Source organism: Festucalex cinctus, chromosome 12, assembly GCF_051991245.1.
Source record: "Festucalex cinctus isolate MCC-2025b chromosome 12, RoL_Fcin_1.0, whole genome shotgun sequence".
NCBI classification, from domain to species: Eukaryota; Metazoa; Chordata; class Actinopteri; order Syngnathiformes; family Syngnathidae; genus Festucalex; species Festucalex cinctus.
In genome coordinates this window covers 512,156-537,812 of record NC_135422.1, presented here as the reverse complement: position 1 = coordinate 537,812, position 25,657 = coordinate 512,156, and the positions used below count along the sequence as shown (strand labels likewise).

General features: G+C 40.5%; 1 protein-coding gene across 5 annotated transcripts; it reads right to left on the bottom strand.

Moving 5' to 3' along the window:
- Positions 1-55: 55 nt before the first annotated feature.
- Positions 56-25,490, bottom strand: rock2a (rho-associated, coiled-coil containing protein kinase 2a). 5 transcript variants are annotated; one of them, XR_013287535.1, is made up of 34 exons: positions 24,598-25,490; positions 15,209-15,290; positions 15,014-15,114; positions 14,739-14,876; positions 14,373-14,633; positions 13,595-13,739; positions 13,353-13,491; positions 12,797-12,888; positions 12,553-12,712; positions 12,400-12,454; positions 11,440-11,528; positions 11,314-11,362; positions 10,840-10,975; positions 10,487-10,578; positions 9,971-10,217; positions 8,623-8,729; positions 8,289-8,448; positions 7,989-8,149; positions 7,588-7,772; positions 7,434-7,503; positions 7,154-7,257; positions 6,885-7,071; positions 6,489-6,582; positions 6,320-6,414; positions 6,009-6,200; positions 5,684-5,852; positions 5,426-5,496; positions 4,555-4,643; positions 4,320-4,398; positions 3,479-3,746; positions 3,198-3,411; positions 2,498-2,591; positions 2,038-2,085; positions 56-1,228 (listed from the first exon to the last, which is right to left on the bottom strand). XR_013287535.1 is itself a non-coding variant. In XM_077538557.1 (33 exons), exons 1-33 carry the CDS (start codon positions 24,694-24,696, stop codon positions 1,225-1,227), a joined length of 4,182 nt encoding a protein of 1,393 aa, XP_077394683.1. In that variant the 5' UTR covers positions 24,697-25,490; the 3' UTR covers positions 56-1,224. The 5 variants fall into 5 exon arrangements, 2 of the variants coding, with proteins under 2 accessions (XP_077394683.1, XP_077394684.1); XR_013287534.1 differs by having other exon boundaries at positions 2,038-2,591; XR_013287536.1 differs by lacking the exon at positions 24,598-25,490 and adding an exon at positions 19,748-20,018 and having other exon boundaries at positions 2,038-2,591.
- Positions 25,491-25,657: the final 167 nt, after the last annotated feature.

Genomic DNA, 25,657 nt, shown 5'->3' with positions numbered 1-25,657 from the left:
AATAGCGAGTCGCCGGCTGAACTCGGAGTTCAAATGATAACTGAAGAGCCAAAAGATACATCCACATCTTTATTGTCGAAGTGGTTATTAAGGAGAACTGTTTGTTCGCCAACATGCAGTCCGGATGTCAAGCCCTTCAATACAAAGTGGACACAGCTGTATAAATAATATGTGCACTGTATGGCATGTAAAATATATACTGTGTATATTTCTATGTATAAAACATGCTTGATGGTTAAAGGAGAGCGCACACACAAACACACTCAGTGTTCCCCTCCACTTGCTATAAAAGCCACACCCACACTCAACCATGTGCCCAAACTAACATCTGCTTACTTTTAATACAAAAATAATCACAAGAATCACCTTGGAAGAAAACAATTGAATGCAAATAGTGCTGTTCAGTATGTCGACTGCTTGTTGGTACACTTTCAGAGTTGTGAATGTCACACACGTCGTGTGTTGCAAGTGCCAACGTGTGTGACAAAAAAGAAAACAAAAAAACGGACATGCGAGTTCGTTCGGTCGCTTTGTGATGAGCAGAGCGCTTCAGTCAAGTCAGTTTGGATCCAAGGAATACAATCTGTGGTCCATCCCACGTTTTACATTCAAACAGCAGGTGCTGATCTTGGATCAGGAAAGCAAAGAGGACGCCGTCCCTTTCACGTCGTAAACAATACAAGCTGGACTGACAGTGCAGAGCGGTGGGGTCGACGCAAGCCGACATTCAAATTACTTTTCCAACTTTGGTGGCGCTTTTGCTCAAGTCGCTTCTTCGCTAACTACAGCAACAAGTAACGGGATGATCGATTATCCTTCATTACACCGACAACCATAACACTACACAGTCCACAATGAAGAAGAGGAGACGAGTGTCCTTCAATCAAGCGTTGAGGTATGCGCACCCATCTCGTTCCGCCCGTGTGAGACCCCCGCGACGAGACGAGACGCGACGAGACGCGACGCGACGCGACGAGACGAGACGAGACGAGACGAGACGAGACGTACTTCAAAGTCGGCGTCGAATGCTCCTGAGGAGAGTGGCGCTCCGCCAAGCGCTTGTCCGGAATGGAGATGAGCTGCTGGAAGTCGTGGCGGGAAGCAGGAGGGTGACTCGTGGAGAGGCCAAATCCGCTGTGCTGATTGGCCAGCGGAGCTTTGGAAGAAAGTCTTCATTGTAAGAGCCAACCGCCTTGGAGATGTCCTCAATCCTCCTGCGCAAGGTTAGCTACAACAAGACAGAAATGGTTGGCAGTTTGAAAAATGAGCAAATACAGCACACGGTATCGGATATTTTCCGATGGGAATCGGGCCAGGTTGGAGTTTGCCCGACAATTCAAGGTTTGGACAAACAATATTGACTGGCGATGTTGTCAGCTCAAACACACATTTCAAGTCACCCTCTGTTTAATTTAAACACGGACCAGTAAGGATGACGGAAATAAGGTTTAAATGCAGCAAATGGGCAAAAATATTTCCCCCCTCTGTAGCCAGTGAGGTAATGTTGATGAGCCTCATTTAAATCAAATGTTGGCAATTAAGAGTCAGCCGCTGACAGCTAACCACGACGGAACATTTAATACGACTTCCACATGGTCACTGTCGGCTTCTGATGCTTGTGGACGTACAATTAGTTGGGGCATGTCGTCTTCTTCATCTTGACTTCATGTAAATATTGTGGGTGTACTTGATCAGGTATCATCAAATCGAATTTCATGAATGAATGCAATTGAAAACTAATTGAATGCACACTTCTTCTTCAGGGTGGCCACAGCAAATCAGTTGCCTCCATCCAGCCTGACCTCTGCATCGTCTGCTCTCACACCAACTACCTTCCTTTTTTACTATCAGTTGTGCCACTTTTGGCCTAGTTTCGATAAACAGTCTCCACTTTAGTCAGCGTGTAGTTGTGCATATGCACCCTCTAAAAGGTGTTCATTCAAGCACCCCAAGCTGACGCATGCATTGAGCCCACCGTGCAAGTTGCCCACCACCACAAAAGGACCCAAATTAAACATTGGAGAAATAATCGTGTACCAGAGTCCACTGCTGGAGTCCTCTCGCATCAATTTGAGCCCATTTGATCTAGTGAATGAAACATTTCAATGATTAAAATGATCCTGCCACAAATAATAGGGAAAACGGGCAATTTAGGGAGAAACAGTACAACATCAGCAGATTTTGAATTTACCAGACACTATGGTGTAAAGAAATCCAAATGTGGAGTACATATTTGTACTGTCAATGTACACTGTGTGCAACAGTATTTGTGCACCCCCATTAAATTGAACACAAAACACTTCTTCCTCCAATTTCACATACATTAAGAAAAAAAATATGAACGGAACATGCCTTGACCAAACTGCTCACACCAATTTGACAATTTGCACACATTTGTCAAAATTAGTGACAAATATGGTTTAAAAAAAAAAAAGAAAGTCGACGCCAATCAAAATGCATCCCAATCAAACAGAAACAACACTGCACACAGTGTTACCATAGCAGCTCATCAGAAATGAATGGAAGCACGATCGTCGTTAATATCATCAAAGGGCCAGTGTTGTTCTTGTCGCCTTTCAAAGTCCACCAACCTGAAAGGCCAGACAACATTTACAAACGTGTCCGACGTGTTCAGAAAATGGCCTGTGCTGTCCGAGAGGGAAAATTGCGATTCCAAAATTCTTGTACACTAACATTTTAAAGAAAAAGAATTGAAAATAACTGCGTTCGGACTCATCAAATCCCAAAGTGAATGTGATTGAAAACTTCAACTATCTCACCATAATTCTATTCAATACTGAAATCAATCACATGTTTTTGAAATGAATAATGAGTTTACCGCCAGATGGCGCTAAAGAGTACACACTGTCCCTGTCAGGTGAGGCCCACCTTACACCTTTCAAAGTGCTGACCTATTCAGCATAATGTGAACTATATTTACAGCACAAGATTGTCAAAAGACTTAACAATAAAAAAAATGGAGTAACTTATTTTGAGTTACTATGTCCAAATAAATAAAAATGTTTATTCATCATGTTTGGTCATCAAGAAGAACAATGTTCACCACCAGTGACAGTGAACTTACACTTTGACTCTTGTCGCTCGAGTGACTCGATGAGAAGAATGTCGAGTCATTAGAACAACCGAAAGGGCTTTCGATTGCCCTGCAAATAGAAAACTGTGCATTCTTCTTCTACCTGCTCTTGCTGGTGGGGATCTGTCGACTGGTCCTCCGAATGGATTGACTGGTCTGAACTTTCATGGAAGTGCGTGGCGAAGAGCGTGAAAAGCTGTCAGGAGGCGGCGGCTTCTTGGGAATCTTCTTCACCAGGCGGCTCACCCACTTCTGCTGCTCCTCCTGAGTGACGGCGAGCAGCAGCATGTTCTTGGCCGTGGACACGTCATAGTTCACTGAAGTGACAAGGTGCTTTTCAAATTAGGATTACCACACTCAGAAAACGGCCTGGATCAAGTTTACCTTTGCAAGGAGCAATGATCTCCTCCTTTTTGTCCATGTGATCCTTGTGGCACTTAATGTGGCAGCGCCGACATTCCAAAGCAGGCGGAGGCTTGAACATGTTCCACAGAGATTTGGTGCAGGCCTCACAGTTGGTGGGGAAGTGGTACAGCGTGTGGATGAACTCGTGGCCCTTGTGACAGATGTAGCTGCTCTTTTCACCCATTGGCAGAGGCTCGACGGGAAATTCAGGCTCATTTTTGCTCTCCCCTTCGTTGGCATAAAGAATCTAAAGAGACAAAAGAAAGGAACGATTCCGGTTGTGCAATATAAGATCAAGTGGTCACATGTGGATCTGACACAACTAAGAAGATGAGCAAAGATATCTATTGATAAATACTCCATATTAAGAGATGTTTGACCAACATCACCAAGAATCAGAACGCTGTCTAAGGGCGTAAAACGGGTCATGTGAAGCTGAGAACTTAATCAGAGTCATTGAACGAGCAATGTCCGCAGACAATCCAAACATTTTGGAGTGTCTTGATGCCAAAATAACAGATGTTCAAACAGGTAGACCAAGTCAAGGCTCAATGCACTTCTTGGAAAGAGGGCTGCAGCTATCAAGTATTTTACTCATCGAGTATATCCTACTCAACATTCAATCGGATAACTGACAATTCAGATAAAGAGTGCGTAAGCCGAATTGTCCCTCAATCGGGTTCTTCATAACCTGACGTTCCACGGTAAATGGTATCCACCTCACTGTTACAACAAGTGAAGTGAAGTGAAGTGTATGTTGAAATAAAGTGAATTTAGTCGGCATGCGGTACATCCATCCCAAAGAGTTGCAATTACACACCTGGAATATTCTTGGAATGTCTTTGGCATCAGCTCGGTACACGTCCGTTTGAGTGACAGACCTCACATGGAAGAGTTTGCTGTGGAGAAAACAAACAAACAAACAAACAAATAAAACATATCATACGTGGCCGTGCCACACCACCGAGAAATAAACGCTCACTCTCAGGAGTAAATTACTCATGTATTTGATAAGCGATATTCTCGCTATGATTCAATTCAGGTGTTGTACTCACTCTATATCAAGCACCATATAAGGGATTGACTGCTCTTTGTCTTGTTCACTCTTGTAGAAGAGAATCTTCTTGCTGCTCACAACAACATACTACAGCAAGTGGAGAGAGCATGGTCAAGACAAAACAGGAAAAAAACAAAAAGTATACATTTTCATATATTTCACTTAGCACTTTGAACCCATTCAAACCCAAAAACGGATTTGTTTTTTTAAAATAAAAAAGTCATTTTTATGTTTGTTTTTTTCATGCTCGATGCAGGGATGGGCAATCTCGGTCTTCGAGGGCCGGTGTCCCCGCAGGTTTTGGATGTTTCCGTTTTCCAACACAAGCTGATTCTAATCAACGGGATCGTTATCAGTCTTATGCAGAGCTTGCTGATGAGCTGATCATATATCAGCTGTGTTGGAAAACGGAAACATCCTAATTCTAAACCTGCAGGGACACCGACCGGCCCTCGAGGACCGAGATTGCCCATCCCTGCGCTAGAGCATACAGAAGGCTTTGATGCAGCTTCTGACCTGAAGAGGTCGCTTAAAGCAATGGTAGTTATCACAAAAAATGGCCAGCAGATTGCAGCAGAGTATAAGAGATCAGCCAGGACATGTTGCAACAAGCTCTGTTTGCCTTTGTTTGAGAATAATGATGGAACTTATTAGCTATATTCTAATGCTAATTGCTGCAAAACCTAAACATACAAATGTACTTTTTTACCTAACGAAAGAAGAGATTCTAATCTTTCTTTTGGTAGATTCCATGTTTTTATAGCAATATACACAATATTGTGTGGGCCTTGTAAATCGGTCAAAATCCGCAGGAGTGAAGGATGTTGATTCAGTGAAAATGGCGGCGAGTGAATGAGATAAATGTTCACCTTTTTTTCCCATCCAAACTTCTTGGTGTTGTTCCGTACAGGGAGAGATAGCCACCCTTCAAGCCTCGTTTCTAAGAGAAAAACGAAAGCTTTAGACTCATGTTGGGAAAGGGGAAAAAAAAAAAAAAAAAAGATTTATATCTCCAACTGAACTCTGAGTTAATGCCGTTTATGTTAATTCTATTCATATAAAATTGATAATATATGTAAAATATATGTATCCATGTATCGGTTTCGGTTTATCTCTTGAACTTTTACCTGTAAAGGCATCATCAGCATCGACGTCCGGACCACTACTGATGCTGGCAGAGTCGATTGACTGAACACTGAGTGACTGGAGAAGGTTCCTCAGCTGCTCGATGTCACTGTCTTTACTGTCCAGAGCCATTTGAAGCTCAATTCGCATCTGACTCTCATCTGCCAATTGCTACAAAGTACAATTAAAAAGGAAACGGGGATGATCAAATATACTGGGCGAAGGCGGTATTCGGCTACTTGGCACACCTGCTTCTGCATTCCCATTGAAAAAAGGTTCACCCAAAACATCTCACTAAACTGTGTCAAACCAAACTGTTCGACTCACCGCCTGCATTTCGTTGATCTCTCGCTGATATTTGATGATGGTGCTGTTGAGTTTTTCCTTTTCGGATCTCAGCTCCAGCTGCAGCTTTCTGTTCTCCTTCTCCTTGCGGCGCATGTCTGTGTCATTGCCACGGCGACTGCTTACGCCGCGCACCTCCTTCCTGTTCATGATCTCTGCCAGCTTATTGACAGCCTGGAGATGGACATTACTATTATTATTTTAATCCAACTCCTGAAATGTATTGTTGTAAAACAAGCATCTTGCAATGTTGAAAGCAACACAGATTTGCACGACCATTGTTGGACATAAACCTGAGTTTTAAGTGTCCTCTCAGACTGCAGCTGCTTCTCAAATGTCTGCTTCATCTGACTGATCTGCTGCTCCCAATCCTTTGACTTCTCTGTTTCTATATTTCAAAAAAAGAAAATAAATTGCAACAATGATGACTTGTTTAAGCAGTATTGTATTTCAATTCAATACCTTCTAGGGCCTCCTCCATTTTGTTGTTGAGCTCTTCCTTCTCATTCGCCAGATTGGCCACATCACTGGTCAGGGTCCTATTGGCTTCTTCCAACTGTAACATCAACCAATATTGGAGGTTTGTGTGTTACTTGCACAGGTAACTTTTACCAGTACTAAATGCCTCCTCACATATCGCTGGCGTTGGGCCGAAACCTCCTAAGTCACAATTTGAAAAATGTGATATTTTTTTCAAAACTCTACCCTAATTTTGCTCAGTCCACATGCGTGGGTGTCATTTTTCCCAAATTATTGAACAATCTAAAGCACAGGTGTCAAACTCCAGTCCGTGTCGTATTAGGGGTCTCATTTTGGTTTTGGCCCGACACCAGCGATACGCCCATTTCATTAATTTACCAAATTGATGGTAACGTCCTTCTCCGACAATTCCTGACGATGGCGGGCCATCATCTCCTTCAGCTCCAGCTCCTTCATGATTTTTTCCTTCTCCAGATCAGAGTACTGCTCCTCAGCAATGGAGCGAGCGAGCTGCTCTGAGTCAGCCTTAGTCAGCGTGATTTCCAGCTGGGCAGCCAGAGAATCTCTGAACGATTCACAAAATACAAAGCTGAGCATCAGTCATCCATTGTCAGGATTACAGAAAAACGTAACAAGTTATAAGCCACCTCTCCTCCTGTAGTTCCTGAAGAGACTGCTGCACTTCTTTGAAGAGTTTGTTCCTCTCCTCACACTCCTCTTTTAGTTCACGAACCTGCGTCTTATACAATGTCTGGAAAACACAAAACACAGGTCCAATTAATGATGGCTATACTTAGAATCACAATGTATTGCTTTTGGTTGTATTCATTTTGCACATACAAAAAAAAGGGGGATGCTTCCATGACAAATTACAAATATAATGTACTTCTTTTCAATAGTGAAAACTTTTGAGGGGTATAGACTCACAGAAAAATACTGTTCAGCTTCTAACTGGTCTTGAAGTTCCTTCATTTGCCCGTCTGTGTCTTGTCTTTCTCTGTAGACAAAACAGGGACTTTTTTCCCGTCATGTCCAAATATGAAACATGCATCGAAATAAGTGGTAACAAAACTTAACTGACTTGCGCAGCTCGTGATTCTGTTTTTCCAAGCTGCGTTTAATGTCCAGCAGGTGATTTGTTTCTTGCTTGAGCTGTTTTTCGGACGTTCGCAGAGAGTTGAGTTGTTGGTTCTGAGCCTTCAGGTCGTTCTGAGTCAGGTTACGTTTCTGGGTCTCCTGCTCAATCTTCAGCGTTAGATTCTTCACCTGTAGGCATGGACAGAAGAAAAACGTTGCTGAATAGAGAGACTGTGTTCTCCTTCTGAGATATTTAATCAGTCTTCTCTGTAACAAACACAAAAACCTCAAACTATGTGAGTCCCATTAAAACCGTCATGCTTCGTAGCTGTATAACAGCCCATAATTAACATCCAAGTAGTGAATAAACTATCAATATTGACACATTTGCCTCTAGTCACTCACCTCTTCTGTAAGGTGGTCTTTGTGCCTGCGCAGCTCATCCAGCTTCTGAAGCGCTTGTTTATAGTCACAGTCCATCATACTGCTTTGCTTCTCCTGTTCAAGTATTCTGTTCTCCAGCCGCAGTTTGGCTGCTCGTTCCTCTGCCAGCTTCTGCTCCATCTCTGAGTTGTACAAAAGATACATACTAAGGTACATTTTGCTATGGTTAAATGTTTCGCTTTCATACACTCTTCCTTTTCCTAGGTTGGACCCCGAATCAGGACAGGGACTAGAAAATTTGAAAAACTTAATGAATCTTACCCTTCATAGACTCTGACTTTGCACCCTCAATGGTTACTTTTATCTTGTTCTTGTCTGTCAGCAGAGCCCTGGTGGCTTTATGGGAGCTCTCCTCCTGCTCCAGTCCCTGCTGCAGCACCTTCAGTTTGTAGGTCAAATCAATTTCTTTGTTGCTCTTCTCCTGTGTACAAACAAAAACATGTTTTAATACACCGTACCAAGCGGAAATAGTCACCCATGGCCAAGATAGGAGAACAAAATGAATAATGATGAAGTAAAAATACAGCCTGAGAGAGTTCAGTTTTGAGCAGTCATGTACAGTATCTGATATGATGATGATGTTGAACTTTTTAACCTTTTGCAAGTCAGTGAGCTTCTCTTGGAGATGTCGTTTCTCAGTCTCCATTTTAGAGAGCGCTCGTTTCTGCTGCTGAACCTCCTCCTCAAGGCCAGAGACTCGCCCTACAAGATGGATATGGCAAGTCATGAAATTGCAATTGAATTATGGAAAAGGGCAGCACTGGTGAGCAAATGAGTGTTTTTCTTGTCATATTTCACTTGAATAAAATGTCACAGACAATTCATATTGTGCAAGTGACAATTGGAGAAAACAGCTGAAGATTGTGACTGGTAGAGAGGTTAAGTTACCTTAAGCTGTCCAGGCCAATACTCAACTTCACGGCAGCTTCATCTGACCGCAAATGTTCTACTTCAACATTAACGTGTGTGTGTGTGTGCGTGTGCGTGTGTGTGTGGTTAACAATGGTTTCACTTGATTGGCGTCTATTTGATCTGCCTGTATGGTTAAAATAGTGCTGCTGCTGTCTTTGTATCCTGGTTAAATAGAAATTGGCAAACCTACAAGGATCACGGCACCACACCTGTTTACACAATGAGATAAAAGTGATTCTATGGCAGTTAAGACAACTGATTCAATTCATCCCGATTAGTGTCCAATTATTGACCTTTCTTATCTAAATGAATTCTCAAATGTTACAGGTGACTTTCGTCGCAATCCTTTAGAACTGTGGCGTCATACTGACATGTGCCCTTTATACTTGATATCTGTAGGCTGATGACCTGATGGTTTGAACACAAAATTGCTAGAATATTGTTTTCTTTTATTGCTGGCATCTTCTGACAAAAGATTAATGCATGTACCGTCATTTTCAAACTGTAAAACATTTATAATAAATGCAAAACATAAAGCTAAATACTCTCATTTATTGCGGGGTTTTTTGGAACATAACTCCAAAGGAGGGAACACTGTATTCTGAATAACTAAACAGCACTTTTGAACAATGCTCCAAATAGTTTCCAAATAGTCGGAGTAAAGCAGCGCGCATCGGAACGTATTTCTGAACACACCCACTATTCGGGATTTTGGGTGTGAATCCAAGCTTTACTCGAAATGTTATATGATCGGACATGTGTAATCAAGTAAAGCCAAAACTCAGATTCGGTGGCAGAATGCAATATTTTCAGACTGCATTTACCGGTAATCTGGAGCAGCTTTTCTGTGCACAATTTTCAACACTTCCTAATGAACTTGTGGGAAAAGAGAAGCCAGTTATCTCAAATATACCTTTTCTTCTTTCTGCACTGCTCGTTAACCGTTAGTTAACGGATCTGCATAAACTGATATCACTAGTTTATATTGTCGGTCAAATTCCTGTGCCGAGTAAAGCGTTTATCTTACGCACCCAACAAGTCACTGATGGTCTCTGAGCCCTGGCTATGCTCCCTGCGTTCTGTCTCCAGGGCGGCCTGCAGGCTGATACATTCCTTCTCGAGGCTTAACTTGCTGCGTTCCAGCAGACAGCATTTGTCTTGCAGCTCTCGCGCGTTCACCTCCAGCTGCTGCAGCTGTTTGCTGTTCTCTGTCTGGGTTTTGCGGAGCCTCGTTGCAGACTCGGATTCAGCCCGCAGCAACATGTTGGCTTCTTCCAACTGAGTGAGAATAATTGTGAGATTTACAAAAAACTGCTCTTAGGTTCACAACAAAAGTTTTGAAGTCTTGAGTTCTGACAGGAAGTGGTAAAGAAACTGTGATCAATGTCTAGAGGAGCTACATACAGGTAACTTCAATCTGTGGGTTGCAAACTGCTATAGGGAACATTTCTATGCATAATGTTTGTACACATTTAATTTCTTTAAATAAAGATGACTATATGAGTAAGAAAAAAAAAGGAGGAAAAAAAGTGCACCGTAAAACTGACCTGTTTCTGCAGATGAATGTTCTTCTCATTGGAAATATGTGAATTTTGATTCCGTCTTTTTAAGTCATCAAGCTGATCACGGAGGTTGTTAACTGTAAAATTAGGTGTGACAAAAGTATGTTATAATATTACGTCAATCATTGTTCCATCAACTTCAATAACCAAGAATAAAACACACCTCATAAAGTTTTTAAACAAAACACACAACTGTATATATATATATATTTTAATTCACACAACAACACAACATGATAATTGTGCAAATTTATCAAATGGCTACCTTTAAAAAGTGACCCAATGAGCGTAATGACATGAAACCATAAATTATTTGAGTCGTTACTTTCTGCTATCACCTTCATTTTCCAGACAGCGCTTCCTGTCAGCTTCGCTCTCAGCCTTGCGGTGGCTCTCCTGGCTCTTGTGCTGCAGAAGGGCCTTCTCCCTTTCCAGCTGCCTCAGGCTTGACTCCAAATTCTTCCTGCCGGCCACCTAAAATCAGTCATTTAAAATGTTGCACCCAAATGTCATACACGGTTGCTTTCACACTCATGCGATTTTATAGCTATATTAATGACAAACGAGAATAAAATTGAGTCTTTAACACAAGTTCAAACCTCACAGACATTTTATGTGCGTGTTAGTATTTCAAGAGCACTGACATTCAACTGAAATGAAACTACAAAAAAAAGCCATGAAAATTAATTATGTGTATAAACTTAACTATCATGAAAGGAAAACTGGATTGTAGCACCATCAAAATATTGCAATATAAAATATTCAAGTAAACTCTGCCTGTGTAACAGGTTTATTGGCAGTTATTGTTCTACCTCGTCTTCGAGATCTTTGGAGATTTTATCCAGACGACTAGTGGCAGCTCTGAAGAGATACAGATAAATAATTAAAAGAAACTTCAGTCTTTGATCCACGTTTTTGTAAACGTCAAGTTCATGTACCTGAATTTGTGCTCTAGATCATCTTTGGCCTGCTTCTCATTATTCAGCTGCACTTCCAAGTGTCGAAACTTCTTCTGTAACGCTACAGACTGAGAAGGGGGGGAAAATACATTTGCAAAAACACCCAAATAATCTCTGTTCTTATGCAAACGCACTACGCAAAATAAACAAAAGAGAGGCGACACATTTATCTATGTATAACTTCAAGTAAAAGACACTCCTGTGATATGAACCAGTCCAATTAAGAAGCAAAAGTCATTGTGAATATGAATTAATGTCCCCCTCGATTGTATGAACAGGACACTACAGACAGTCCAAGTGCTGATTACCCGGATGGAGCTTTGCAGGAGATCTCAGAGGAGACTAGCTGTCATTGCATCCTTAACAGGGAGCACATACGGGCATTTGGAGGTCACAGACACTCCTAATCTACATAATGAGCAGCACTAAAAAATGTACACCTGCGATTCACCGATTGTTCTTAAGTTATTTTGTTTTCTAAGAATTAAAAAAAAAAAAAAAAAAAAAAAAGATTTTTTTTCACAGAAATATTTCATTCATAGAGATCTGGGATGATCTGTAAACGTATTATTAACATTGGGGATATTATTTATTATTGAACATTTTCTCACCTTTGTATTCCCGTTGAAGAAGCAGTGGATTAGGAATACTTCATTTCATTTTAATTTAAGTCAATGGTGATTCCCTGAATTAGTTTAAGGCTCAGTGGATTGTATGAATTATTTTATGGAGGCAAGTGTACAGGTTACGTGTAGGTATGCTATTAGAAGGGTTTGATAGCTGTCAGTGTACTACTGTGTGGACTTGTTTTGATATAATCGCCAGTGATTATGTAATGTAACATGCTTGTAACATGAGTATTTTATTCATGTGGATGTGTTGTAAAGGAGGCTAAACCTGAACAAGAAAAATTCCTGTCTGTAGTTGGAAACTACTTACCTCTCCCTTTGAATTATCATTAATTGATGAGGAGTTGTTGGAAGCATTAAGTAACCTAAATAATGAAGAACATAAAAACGTCAATTGACATCTACGTTTCCTCCAAGTACATAATAAGTGAGAGCTCCAAAGAAGCTTAATCTCATGTCTTACTGGTCCTCTTTGAAGTAGGTGAAGCCCACAAAGGGGAGCTGATTTCCAACAAACGCTTTGGGTGTGGGGAATGTCTCGACATCACCTTTGTCATCTTCAATCTCGTCAAAGTTACTGGTGTCAATGTCACTGCTCAGCTCTGGGACCACGGGCGCAACGGCTAAGAAGAAGAAAAGAAATGGCAAAGTCCGATGCAATAAAGGTGAACGTTCATGTTCATCTAATTATCTGGAGTAATACTAACTCTCTCTGATGGTATCAAAGGTCCACTGGTCATTCCTGAAAAATGGGTGCCGCTTGATCTCCTCCACACCATTCTGTCCTAATCGCACCTCCCTATTTAAAAAAACAAAACAAAAAAACGAGAGAGAGTGCGAGTGAGTGAGCGAGAGTGAGAGAAAGAGAGAACCCAAACAAGATTACCTTAGTCTGCTCTATTGTAATAAATAAATAAATAAAATGTTAAGTTTTAAGATAAAGTAAGAACAGAGCAACAACACATTATTTAACATTACTAGCACTAGAGTTCAAGGTTGGAATGCTTTTTGAATCATTTTTTTGTATATACAGAATACTGTATTTTTTTTTTTTTCAGATGGGTGAATGTGTGGAGTGGGTCTAACCCTTCAGGTAGGGCGTTTGATGCAATGTCAGCCAAGCCATAATAATCCTCCAGTAGAGAAATCTCGTACTGTACCTTTTTACACAGTTTATGGACCCAACAGGGACATTAAAGAGGAAAACATTGGTTGTCTGATGGAGTTAAAATTCAAAAAGGAAAGCATGAGCCCTTTCCATACCTGTCAGTCAAGAAGGCGCAGATTATATTCTTTGCATCTTTGGAGATCTCTACATCACCAGGAAAGTTGAGAGAGTTTTTATGGTCCATGATCTTACTGTAGGTTCCCACCAGTGAGTCAGCATAGAATGGTGTGTCACCTGAAAGTGTTCAAAAAGGTTGAATTAATTCATACTACTGCTTGTGAGGAGGGGGGGCAATTTGGAACGTAAAATTGGGGGGGGGGATAAAATAAATACTGACCAACAAGCATTTCAAAGATGAAGACCCCGACAGACCACCAGTCACATTCTCTCCCATAACACCCATCACCTCCCTGGGATTTCAGCACTTCAGGTGAGATGTAATCAGGGGTTCCAACTGCTGTGTCACAATGTACCATACCAGTCTGTGACACAAGCCAAAATGTAAAGAGTCAACACATTTTTTACAAGCCGATTTTAAAGTCAGAATCTCAATTTAAATTCATGTGCTAAAGCTCCCATTAACTCAACTCAACTCAAGTTTATTTATATAGCGCTTTCAAACAGTCTGAACACTCACAAAGCGCTTTACAGAAAGACAAAAAACAAACAAACATATAAAACATTAACACCAATACAATACAATCACAACAAATCAACATTCTTCCATCCCTACATACGCTTTCAAGCTGATCTTTGTAACAATTTTACCCAAAATATCTTTACAATAGCCTTTTCATTTGACGATTTATGACTCGAACATCTTCGAATTAGCAGATTAATCTTAGCTGTTCACTATGGGCACTCCTGCACACCTCTGGCCAATAGTTTTCAGACTGGATTCGGGTTTGAATTCCCCGCTCTCTGCCTGCGGATGTGACGTGCGCATGTGTACAGGAAGGAGTGTGCAGTTCCATTTTTCGACCACAGGTGGCATTAGCGATTCAAAATTCAATTTTCTGCATTGAGTAGCGCTGAATTGGTATTTGGGGGGAAATTTGGACATTAAAAAGTGTTCCTACTGGTGCCAATTGACAGCATGTTTGCCTAAAACTCACCGAGTCCATCTTCATGCATGTGCCGAAGTCAGCAAGCTTGAGGTGTCCGTGTCTGTCGAGCAGCATGTTGTCTGGCTTGACATCGCGGTGTATGAAGCCCATTGAGTGGATAGCATCCAGCGCCATCACTACCTCTGCGGTGTAAAACTTGGCCCATTTCTCTGGCACATCATAAGTACTGGTGAGGTTTACCAGGTCACCTCCTGGCATATACTCCATCACCATGTAGAGGTAGTGCTCATCTTGGAAGGCACAGCACAACTGATCAAACAAACAGGACAAGCCCCTTTATAGCTAATTACACAATAATTACGCAAAGAAAAATGGCTGTAAAAGTACATGAGTGTGTGTTGATAAATGTCATACCTGCACCACCCATGGACTGTTGGCAAAGGCCATGATGTCCCTTTCTTCCCAGAAGAAGGCGGAGTCTGAGCGTTTGATCATCTCAAACTTGCTAAGAAGCTTCATGGCATAGACTTTCTGAGAGGCTTTGTGCCTGACCTGAATGATGGTGGTAAACACAGTATGTATGTTTGCTGTTAATGCCTTGCTAAATGGTGCTTTATTAGACAATATCAAACTTGGATACATTTAACGCAAATAAATCGGTGCATGTCTTTAACTTCAGACATACTCACCAGTTGAACTTCACCAAAAGCTCCTCGGCCGATCACTTTAACTCGATCAAAGTCGTCTGACTTCATCTGCAGGTCTCGAACTTGTCTTATGACATTCTCATCTGAGAACAAAATGTCAGTAACCATATTGCCAATATTTATCACAGTAACATAAAATTGTATTAAAAAAATAACACTGGTACTTGCAATACTTACATCTATTTAAAAAGGTTTCAATATTTTTATTCTTGCGAAGTGCAGGGTAGTCCAAATCTAAGACCACAGCATTTAAGGAATCCTGGGGATGAAAAGACAGAATAAAGTTAGACAAACAAAAGAAAAGACAAAAACTAGAATGCAATGTGAGGTGGTTCCTCAATCGTCCAAAAAATCAATTACAGCTTACTACGTTGCCTGTCAGGTCATGATTTAAAAGAGGACTCAACATTCAATTAATGCTAACAATTTTAGTTCAATAATTTTAAGCTTTGCTGGCATTTTTGCCCTCTAACATCACGACCTGTATTTGGAGATCCTTGTCTGCACACTGGACGAATCAGTTTACTATTAGCAGCCTCTTGCTACACTGACCCTGGCATTCTTGTTCTGACAAAAGATAAGATGGAATTTTGTTTGAAGTTTGTAAAACTGTCAGTAACACCTATAGGGACAGGTTCAGATACCTCTATTCCTTCCGCTTCAAATTTCTCCTAGTTGTTTTTGCTTTTTTTTTTCCCAGTGTCTTATCTGCCTCTCCTCCTGCCATTCCAAACGTTTCCCCACTCGGCTGCAGTCAAACACTCTTGATTCAGCAGCTCACCAGCACTTCCCCATTAAAGGGCTAACCTCACACAAAGCTACTATTTAAGGGAAAAAAATACACATGCAGGGGGCGGAGAAGGGCACATTGGGAGGAATACATGCCCTGGGATCTCCCAAAAAGCAATCCAGGAAATGATCCACCCCACCCCGTGTTTGGGAGATAATTTCACTATGACATAAAGACAGTCCCTGTGTGCAACTCATTTCCTCTGTGGCCGCATTTGGCTGCTACATACACTCAAAGTTTCGAAATCCACAAAGCACTTCTTATTTCCCATGATGGTACAGAACCATGGTATGCTTGAAATAATTAGACGGACAATGCCACAGCTGAAGGTAAGCCATTCTATAAAGAACAGGGTTGTCTAAGTGAAGCCACTATATTCTGCACAGCCAAATATAAGCCCCTTTCTTGCTCCCATTCGTGGTACATCGGAAACACAACAGGAGAGTGGGCATTCATTCACCTAAATTCTCTGGGTTAGAATTGTTTTCGTGTAAGCACAAATCTAAACGCTGTCAGTGCAAAGTCTTGTGAATACTGAATAGAATACCACTCAACTACGATTATGAAGTCATTGCTGTGAGTGTAAATCCATGTGGAAATGAATATATATTTATCAGAACCAATTAAGTTACCCTCCAAAAGGAAGTTGACTCCTTCAAGTCATTGTTTCACTCGCAGCAAAATAAAATGGTAGGGGACAAGGAGGCTCAGGTCATATGAGCTTTATGCACCTCCTTGAATGGGACAAATACCAAAACAATTAGGTTATTACTTCAGATCAAGTAGCAATAGATTAAGTATCCTCTTCTATCAATTTTCTACTCTGCTTGTCTTCACTTTTTTGTGTTAACAAATTTTACAATGATGGAACCTAATCACTAGGGGTGTTAAAAAAAATCGATTCGGCGATATATCGCGATACTACATCGCGCGATTCTCGAATCGATTCAATAAAAAAGAATCGATTTAAAAAAAAAATTTTTTTAATTTTTTTTAATTTTTTTTAATTTTATTATTATTAATTTTTTTTATAAGAGCTCAGAATTGTTCATTCGGTAGTCTTACCGATTCAACGTCTTATCATCATTGCCTTTTTTTTTTTTTTTTTTTTTGTGTGTGTGTGTGAATCGATTTTTAAACTTCCATTTTTAATGGAAAAATATTCAACCAAACGTCTGACTTCGGGTTAGGATTCACACCTTGAGCATGGAAGAATGTTATATGAACGGAACATTAAGCCTTAATATTTTATTTTAATGCTGTACAAACATGAAACAGATTACAACCTCTATAAGACTGAAATTTCAGATAAATAAATAATACATTTTCATATAAATCTTACACTCTACAAGCTTACTGATTAGTATTTTCTAAATTTGAATGAAAAAAAATCGCAACAATCGACTTATAAATTCGTATCGGGATTAATCGGTATCGAATCGAATCGTGACCTGTGAATCGTGATACGAATCGAATCGTCAGGTACTAGGCAATTCACACCCCTACTAATCACCAATAAAATAGTGTTTCCATCCAATAACTGTTGCAATTGTCAGATTTCCTGGGAAAGTGAGTTTCACTTTCACAGTTTACCCAGTTAGGGTAAGAAAGAAATGACCAAAGTGATCGATTGACCGTCCATTACCATGAGGAAAAGAAAGCACAGTGCTCAATGTTTGAGATCACTCCAGTCACCAAGCAAGCAAACAATCCCTATCGCCAACTCTACAAGCTCACTCTGACCTTACATGCACATTCATTCAGCGAGTTGTCATTGTGAAATAGGAATGAATAAATAAACATGTTGTACTGTCAGCTAAGAGGCACCAATGGCTCTAAATATCTCTGCAGCAAAATTATGTAAATACTTGGACTTCACAAGACATTTTTTCTTCCATTCAAAGCTAGTCTTTTCATATACCTGAGATAGGGCCAAACAAAGTGAGTTCAGTTACTAACCTATGAAGGGATTGTCAGCTGGGACTGGCCAAATATGTAAAAACACACCAGATTTGGTCTCCAGTAGTATTAGACACTCTAGTATGGCAGTCACAAGTAACTATAACAAAGGAGAAAAGATGAGTAATGACTCCTGACACAAGAAAAATCAAGTACCTTGAATTTCCTGCCATTAGTAATGCCATAGAAAATGCCAACAAGTGTCCAGAGGCCATTTATCAACTACTTAGTCAAACAGCCCTCTATTAATATTAATCAACTGACAAGTGTCCGAGGAAGTGTAAATCTGAATGGACAATTTGCACTTGAATCAATCAGATACTTTTGGATTTGCTACAGATAACTTCTGGTCTTCCTCTTTGAAAATATCGTATCCTTCCTCTTAGGTCTCATCTCGTAGTGTGATATCATTTCACTAATCTCTTCCTGATGAATAAGTGTATGTTTTCTGTTAAATTTACCAAAATGTGAATCTTTTTGCCGCCAGAGGCAATGGATTCTGGATGGTTGCTTGGCAACTACAGCAAAATGCAAAGTGTGTCTTAATGTTTAGTCAGCTCTCCATTTCATATGCTCTAATATACAAAGTAGTATTGGCAATATCAAGCGCTGCTTTTGGCAGTTAAAACTGTACTCTTTGTCAGAAGACCTTTGAAATAAATGGTACAACTCTTTGAATTTGACTGTCATAGGGAGGCTACATGGAACTATGGTCCATCTACCCACGTCATTATTGGACAAGTGGAACAAAAACAAGAAGCAGCCCCACAAAAACAATTGAATGAATGTCACTATTTTGATTGAATTAAAGCCCTTTCAAAAATAGTTCTCAAGATAAACGGTAGGCCAAGCAGAGTGAGGAGGACTGCGGTTGGTATGGCCTATAAACTCTCCCCACAGACAACAGCAGGAATCCAGCAGAGGCTCTCAGACAGCGCAGTAAATGTGCCCACAGGGATTAGCAGGAGTGGGTCTTACCCTTGGATTTGAATGATTTCTGTCCCATGCTCCTGTGCCCTGTGCGTTTTTGGCAACAAGGGTTTATTAATATAGCACAGTCAACTGAGGAATGTGCTGGAAAAAAAGAGCACAGCGAGGAACTTGGTGCCCATGAGGTCCAAGGCTAAACTTGAATTATTCTTGATGATCTTAAGTGAGGACACCATTTCAACTAATATTGTTAATTGTGGGGTTTTAAACATTTTATATGTTGTGACAATCTATTCCAGGGTACAGATTGACCTCAAATGTATTCAATTCTTCAAAGTAGAATTCATTGGATGGATGGATGGATGGATGGATGGATGGATGGATGGATGGATGGATGGATGGATGGATGGATGGGTTCCACAAGTGGCAACCTTTTATGGAATTCTTTAATACTGGTTAAACCGCCACAGAACCCCCACCCCAACACCCCGCCGAATTGTGTTTACTTTTATTTTATTATTAGTGTTGTATTTTGTTGTTTAATTGTTTGGAAAATAAAGTTACAATGGAGTATACGACTGCCCTGATGTTTTGATTTTGATATACATTGATGAAATAATCAAATGTTGGGCGAAAGCCAGACGATGTATGTTTAAAACAAAAGGCCATATTCTTCAAACAAACAGGTTTATCTAAATTCCACTGCTGCCATGTTATTTGTACTTCTTTGCCATCACACTGCCATGGCAACACAACAGCACAGACACACACAAGCTACAGTATTATTTAATTACACTATTTCAATGAATATTACATCACTATTGTTTACTTACACATTTTTGTTTAGCTTTGGAAGGAAGGAAGAGATGAAAATCACAAGCTGTTAGCTGGTTATATGTTGAATTGTGTTGTTGCTACTGACTACATTCAAGCTTGTGAAAATGAATTCAGTGTGTGCATTCATAAGTACTGTACGTACATTTGTGCATACAGCACATATACATCGGGTGTGTGTTTGTGTAGGGGGAAAAACTGACTGTGTGTGGGAGGCAGGAATGTCTCAGCAGAAGGTTGACAAAGCTGAAGCGAGATGGAGAGTGTTCTGTGTGGGAGCCTCCTGTTCTCTGCGCTGCTCACTCACACCCTCATCCAACTAAAAATACACCAAGACTCCAAAACTCTTCAACAGATCTGCAAGATAAGTCATTTACAAATCCAAGACTAAAAACATCAATTGCAGATACTACCGCATGACTGACCAATTATTATTATGCCACTTTTATGAATGGACTTTAATTGATCCAACTTCATTTTTAATTTTGTATGAAAGTGACTTACATATTTTGTTTTAGAAACTGGGCCAAGATTTCTTTAGCTATTCAACCCCCAGTAGTTTTATTTTAACATATAATATTTAACCTTTAATAATAAGAGGGCTATGCAATGATGATGTAAGAAAAACAATTAGGTAGATTACAGATAAAGCTAAAAACAATTCAATTATTTTCTTATTTTTACAGGGAATGTTTTTGTGTACACTGTAATATAGTGTAATGTGCAATGACATTTACATCCATGCTCCTCCAGCAGTGTAAATGCTTATTTGCAGAAGACACTATACTCTATCGTTGATACATTAACCATTCATTGCTCATACAACATAAGTGTAGCAAACTAATATTCTGTTGGAGTGCATGCATTACAGTTGCCCAACCATCTTAGGACTACTTTTATCTTTTTAGTGGGCCCATTATTGCCATAGTCCATTAATGTTTTACTCACCTGATTGTGACTTGTGTGAAGCTGAGGGTTGGAGCGAGCCACTCAAACACCGAGAACCCCTTTACTTCTACACCACAAAGCCATCCAGAGGCGTTTAATCAGGTTAGTATGCACAATACAAGCTTATTTGCAAGAGTTGTACTGAGTTGACCACTCGACTGGTCTTTTTTTTTTTTTTTCCCAATGAAATAATGCCTTGCTTTCGCTCGGCACGTGCAAGCCACACGCACAAAGTGCAGTTGTGTTTGAAAGTTGACATAACCTTGGGGTATGTAAACTTATGAGCACAACTGTAAATGTGCAACAGCTAAACATCACTTAATGACACAAAAATGCTATGAATCGTCACCAAAATTCACACGCACATCTCTACTCATGAAAATATTAAAACAAGTGGCACTCTACAGTATTTTGGATTTTATGAGCACTTAGCCTTTTTCTCACCATACAGTGAGTGCGCTCCTAAGTTTCATAGCCCCAGGGTATGTAAACAGTTAAGCACAACTGTAGATGCATGTACGCACCTCTTCATTGTGCATGCTTCTTTTTCATGTGCCCACTCGGCAGACGAGCATGCAGCAACTCAGCTGCGCTCAAAATCCACTTTTGTGCTCAAAATTCCCTCTATGTGCTTGTAATTGTGGCACAAATCTACCACATTGTAGTCTCTGCCTACATAATGCACAATGACAATTCTGGGTACCTCACGAGTCACAATATGATATGCGGTATAAAGCTCATAATAACAATCTCACAATATGACGATAACACAATTATCGATATATTGGTCAGGTAATAAGTCCACGATAAAACTAATCAAGACATAAACTGATGTTTTTTTCACTAAGAAAAGTCTATTTTTGTACCATCACTGAGACACGATATTAAAAGTGGTGTCTTCTTCACAGTAAATACTTTAGTGTATTTTTTTTTTAACAAATACAAATGTCTTCTTAACAGAGACAACTTTCTGTGAACAAATTGTGGATCTCACTCTGCTTCATCTATCCTTTCTTCAGTTTTTGTTTTTTTTTGTATGTGTATAGGTCAACCTCCATTCATGATGCCTCATTGTTTCAAATACTTGTTCGTTCACTTGCAAACGGCACCAAACGGTTGCAGCCGCGAATAGCGATAATTCATGAATAACTGATGGCCAGAAATAGTATTAAGGAAAACTTCCACAAAATTAAGTTGGACACCCAAAAACAACATTTGAAAAAATAGGGGAAAAATAGTGAATAATAGGTGGGTTTCTTGATGATCAATTACTGACTAAAATCAAATATGATGCTTGTTCCTAAAAATATATACATACAAAAATGAATAATATGTGATGTGGTACCGTTCTTTGTTCCTCTCAGTGCTCAGTGGCTCTATGGAAATGGAAAACCAAGCTCAACATTTCCAGTTGTGTCCAAGGCATGCAAGCTACATGACTGAGGTGGAGTGTGACATTTTCAAGCCATTTAGGACTTGAACATCTGACAGACACTTTGGTCTTCTTCTTCACTGAAGTGAAGCAACAAACCAAAAAAAGGCCACAAAGAGGCCTAGCAGTCTCCCCAGAGGAGGTGCTGAGTAGAGAGACTGACTTGTTTTGCAAAACGGGGAAAAAAAAAAAATGACCTGGGCCACCATCCCGAGTGCCTTATAAGGAAGTGTTTCTTCCCAGCTAGCACACTGATACCGGTACCCTTGTTGCTCGTCTAAGAACAACTCAACTGCACTCCAGAGACAAAGTCGATGCTTTGGATTTAGTTTCAGGGTGAGGTGAGACTATCCACACCTCCTTGAGGATCCACACATTCAAACTGCTCCGTATGGGATGTAGAAAGTGGCAACAGGAAATGCTGGAATAAATGAAGACATGAACATTAGTGTGGCCAAAATAGGGAGAAAGATAGAGTGGAATGGGGCATGTAAATAGCAAAGGATATTCGAGACGGGGAAAGATATGCAGGGAATAAACAATGAACGATAACCAAACGCACAATGTTGCTTATATGACCTTGATGCGAAGACATCCAAAAACTGGTTTTAATGAAAAGATCTACATTATTTCTATTTTAAGTGTTAAGCACCTCACACCTAAGTCACAGTCGAATTTAGTTTGAGCCTAATGGCACAGTTAAAGTACCTGCTGCAGGTCAAGCAGGCCTGAAAGTAGGGATAGGCTACAGGCTGAAAAGACAGACAGAACACGAGATAAGGCTAAAAAGGAAAAACAGAAAGTGCAGTCCTTGTGGGGACTTTGAGAACCACATACAGAATAGTTGCCAACTATTTACCCAATGAGGTCATTTCCTACAGCACGGTTAGAAAGGCAGTCTATGTGACTTGCAATCACCTCTACTTTTAATATCGAAATTATGTTCAATTGTGTGGGCTGAATAAGCCCTCCCTTGACTTCAAGCAAGGATTGTAGCAATTGAGCTAACATTTTCTCCAATTCATTTGGCCACATGAAGTCAATCAAAACATTGTAATGGTTCTATAGTATTTTGCATTCAATATAATAGATACGCAACATCAGCACTTTATAAATATTCTCTCCAAATACGGTATGTGCTCCATGCGGGGGCAAGACACACTTGGGATTAACCGAACACTCACGATCGTGTTTGCATCTGCAAAGTTGTAAAGTCACTGTATTGATCATATTTGACGCTAATTTAATCCTACTCAAAATACAGAGTGGACATATTTTGGCTCTGGACTCATTCCCCTGTGTCAAAGCAACATCCTGTTTCAAACTGTGTTGTTTTGGTGACAAAAGTATTTCAGACAGAAAAAAAAAAAAAAAAAAAAAGACCCAAGCAGCACCAACTGGCTTCCATCTAACGTCACTCGACAAGAGAGAGACAGACTGTGAATGGCAAAACATAATTTACACAATTCTAAGCATATGAATCACTTTTTTTATTATGACATTAAATTAGTTCTTCAAAGGAAGTAACTTCACGTAACCCAATGTGATACTAACTGACTGTGTTAACCACAACAACAAACAATCAATCATCATCAGCCATCTTTGTAATTTATATTTGCCTTGAACGCTATGAGGTTGGAACTGTGACAATTCGAGTTGGGATCAATCCAACTTCCCACCTTCCTCAAATGCAGCATCAACTCGGTGAAAAGAAGCTCTTCGCTTATTGAAATGCATTGAACTTTGGATCGTTGTAAATTGAATCGTGAGGATTATTTTAATTTCAGAATGTAATGAAATGTTGTTTGACTTGCTATGACATTCTGCCTGGTTTGTACGCTAGCCACAGGCAAAAACAATACAAACATGCCGTTTGTTTTTATCGAAATATCGGAAATGTTCGGAATTGTCAATGCAGGAGACCTTCAACCTAGTGTGTTTGGAACTGGGTGAGCCTGTTGTGTGTACTTTAAGTTGCTCAATGATGCCTGGTGGAATAGAGAGTATTCTTTCTACATTACAAACATAATGAATGTTAAATTCATTCAATTCATGAGCTAAGCATCTCATCAGACTTAATAAAAAGAGCAGAATTCTGTCCAGAAATGTCCAAACGCCGGCTACTTTCACAATTTACATACAAACTGCTTGATGCACACCTTCCTCCCCTCATATCTCCTGGCAGGAGGACCACAACACAACAACAGTGACCAACTGTTAAACCTTAGGCTCCATAAAAACCCTTAATGGAACATTTGGCACAAATTAATCCTAATCTGTAGACACCACAGACCTCCCAAACTGCATGCTCTTGTGGTAATCTGAACTATTAATCAGGCCTATCCTACTGTAGACCAGCACACAGTCCTCCATTGCGGTTTCCATGAAATTTGTTGTAATGGCAAGATATCTGATTACAGGACAGACTGGAAAATGTAGTTGTACAAGGACAACGCGAACGAGGACGAAACCTCGCAGCAGTCTACCTAAACAAAAGGACAATGCTAACAGCTCAGAACAGGTTAATCTGGCCAATAATATAGTGTGTGTGGATTTATTACTTTACATGCCAGTAGCATAACGTTAATTGTGGTCATTTGTGTCTCGCGTTGCGGGGAGCAGCCATCACGACGTTCTTAAATAATGCAGGCGATGTAATTCCACTTGACTTACCAGCAAACTTTCCAGGTTCAACGCAGACTTGGGATTTCTCATCATGTCCTCCAACTTCTTCAGCCGGCTTTCCATCCTTCTCTCGGCGCCCTGAGACATGTCTGCGGCGTCAATTGTCAAATAATATGAAGAAAAAGTTGTTTTTGTCCTCAGCTGCTTGGGTTTACATGTGAAATGTCGTTGTTGGGGCCTAGCGGGGCAGCCTCGGGGCTCCCAGCCCACCCAGATACGACTCCAACGGGAATAGAGTTCAACAACGAGGGGGAAATATTCCAAAAGCAACGAGACTTGCAAAAACTTGGCGAGAAAGCGGCCCTTAACAACGAGTGAGACGATATACTCTTTCAAGCAACAACGTTCCACATTTCATCCCATCTCCCGTTAAGTGGGAGACGCATTTTCAAAGTCGACGATAAAGTTTGAATTTGGAGATAACAGCAACGGGCAGTGGCAGCAGGGCGTTTTCTTTGCCCCCCCTCTCGCCTCCCCTTCCCCTTTTTGAACGTCTACAAATGCCTCCAACTCGCTTGTCAAAAAAATAGCGCTACAATTCACCCCATTCAACAGACGTTAGCAGCCACTTGGTGTCAAAGTTGATCCTCGGCGATGCCACAAGTGTTACGAAGGGACGAGCAGAATGTCGCGCTCAATTTTTAATGGACGCGCGCTCTCTTCCTGGATTCTCTCTCGCATTTTCGAACGCCTTCCAACCGTCGTCTCGTCCGGACTCTTGGCTTTGGGCGTGAAAAAAAAATCTTTTCTCGCTTGGAACAGAAACGTCCAGCACTCGCCCAATCCTCACGATTCACTCACATCTACACATCTACACACCTACACACATGCAAACGCGACGCGCACGCAGTCTGGAATCTGCCTCCTCCCACTGACGGAGAGAACTACATTTCCCATGAGTCACCAGTCCAGTCCTGTGCCTGTACTTGAACATGTGTCCTGACTCGAGTCATGACTGACTTAGGAAGTAGCATTTTGTTTGTTTGTTTGTTTGTTTGTTTGTTTTGCAACTTCAACACGTTTGTGGTTCCCTTTTTCAAATATTTAG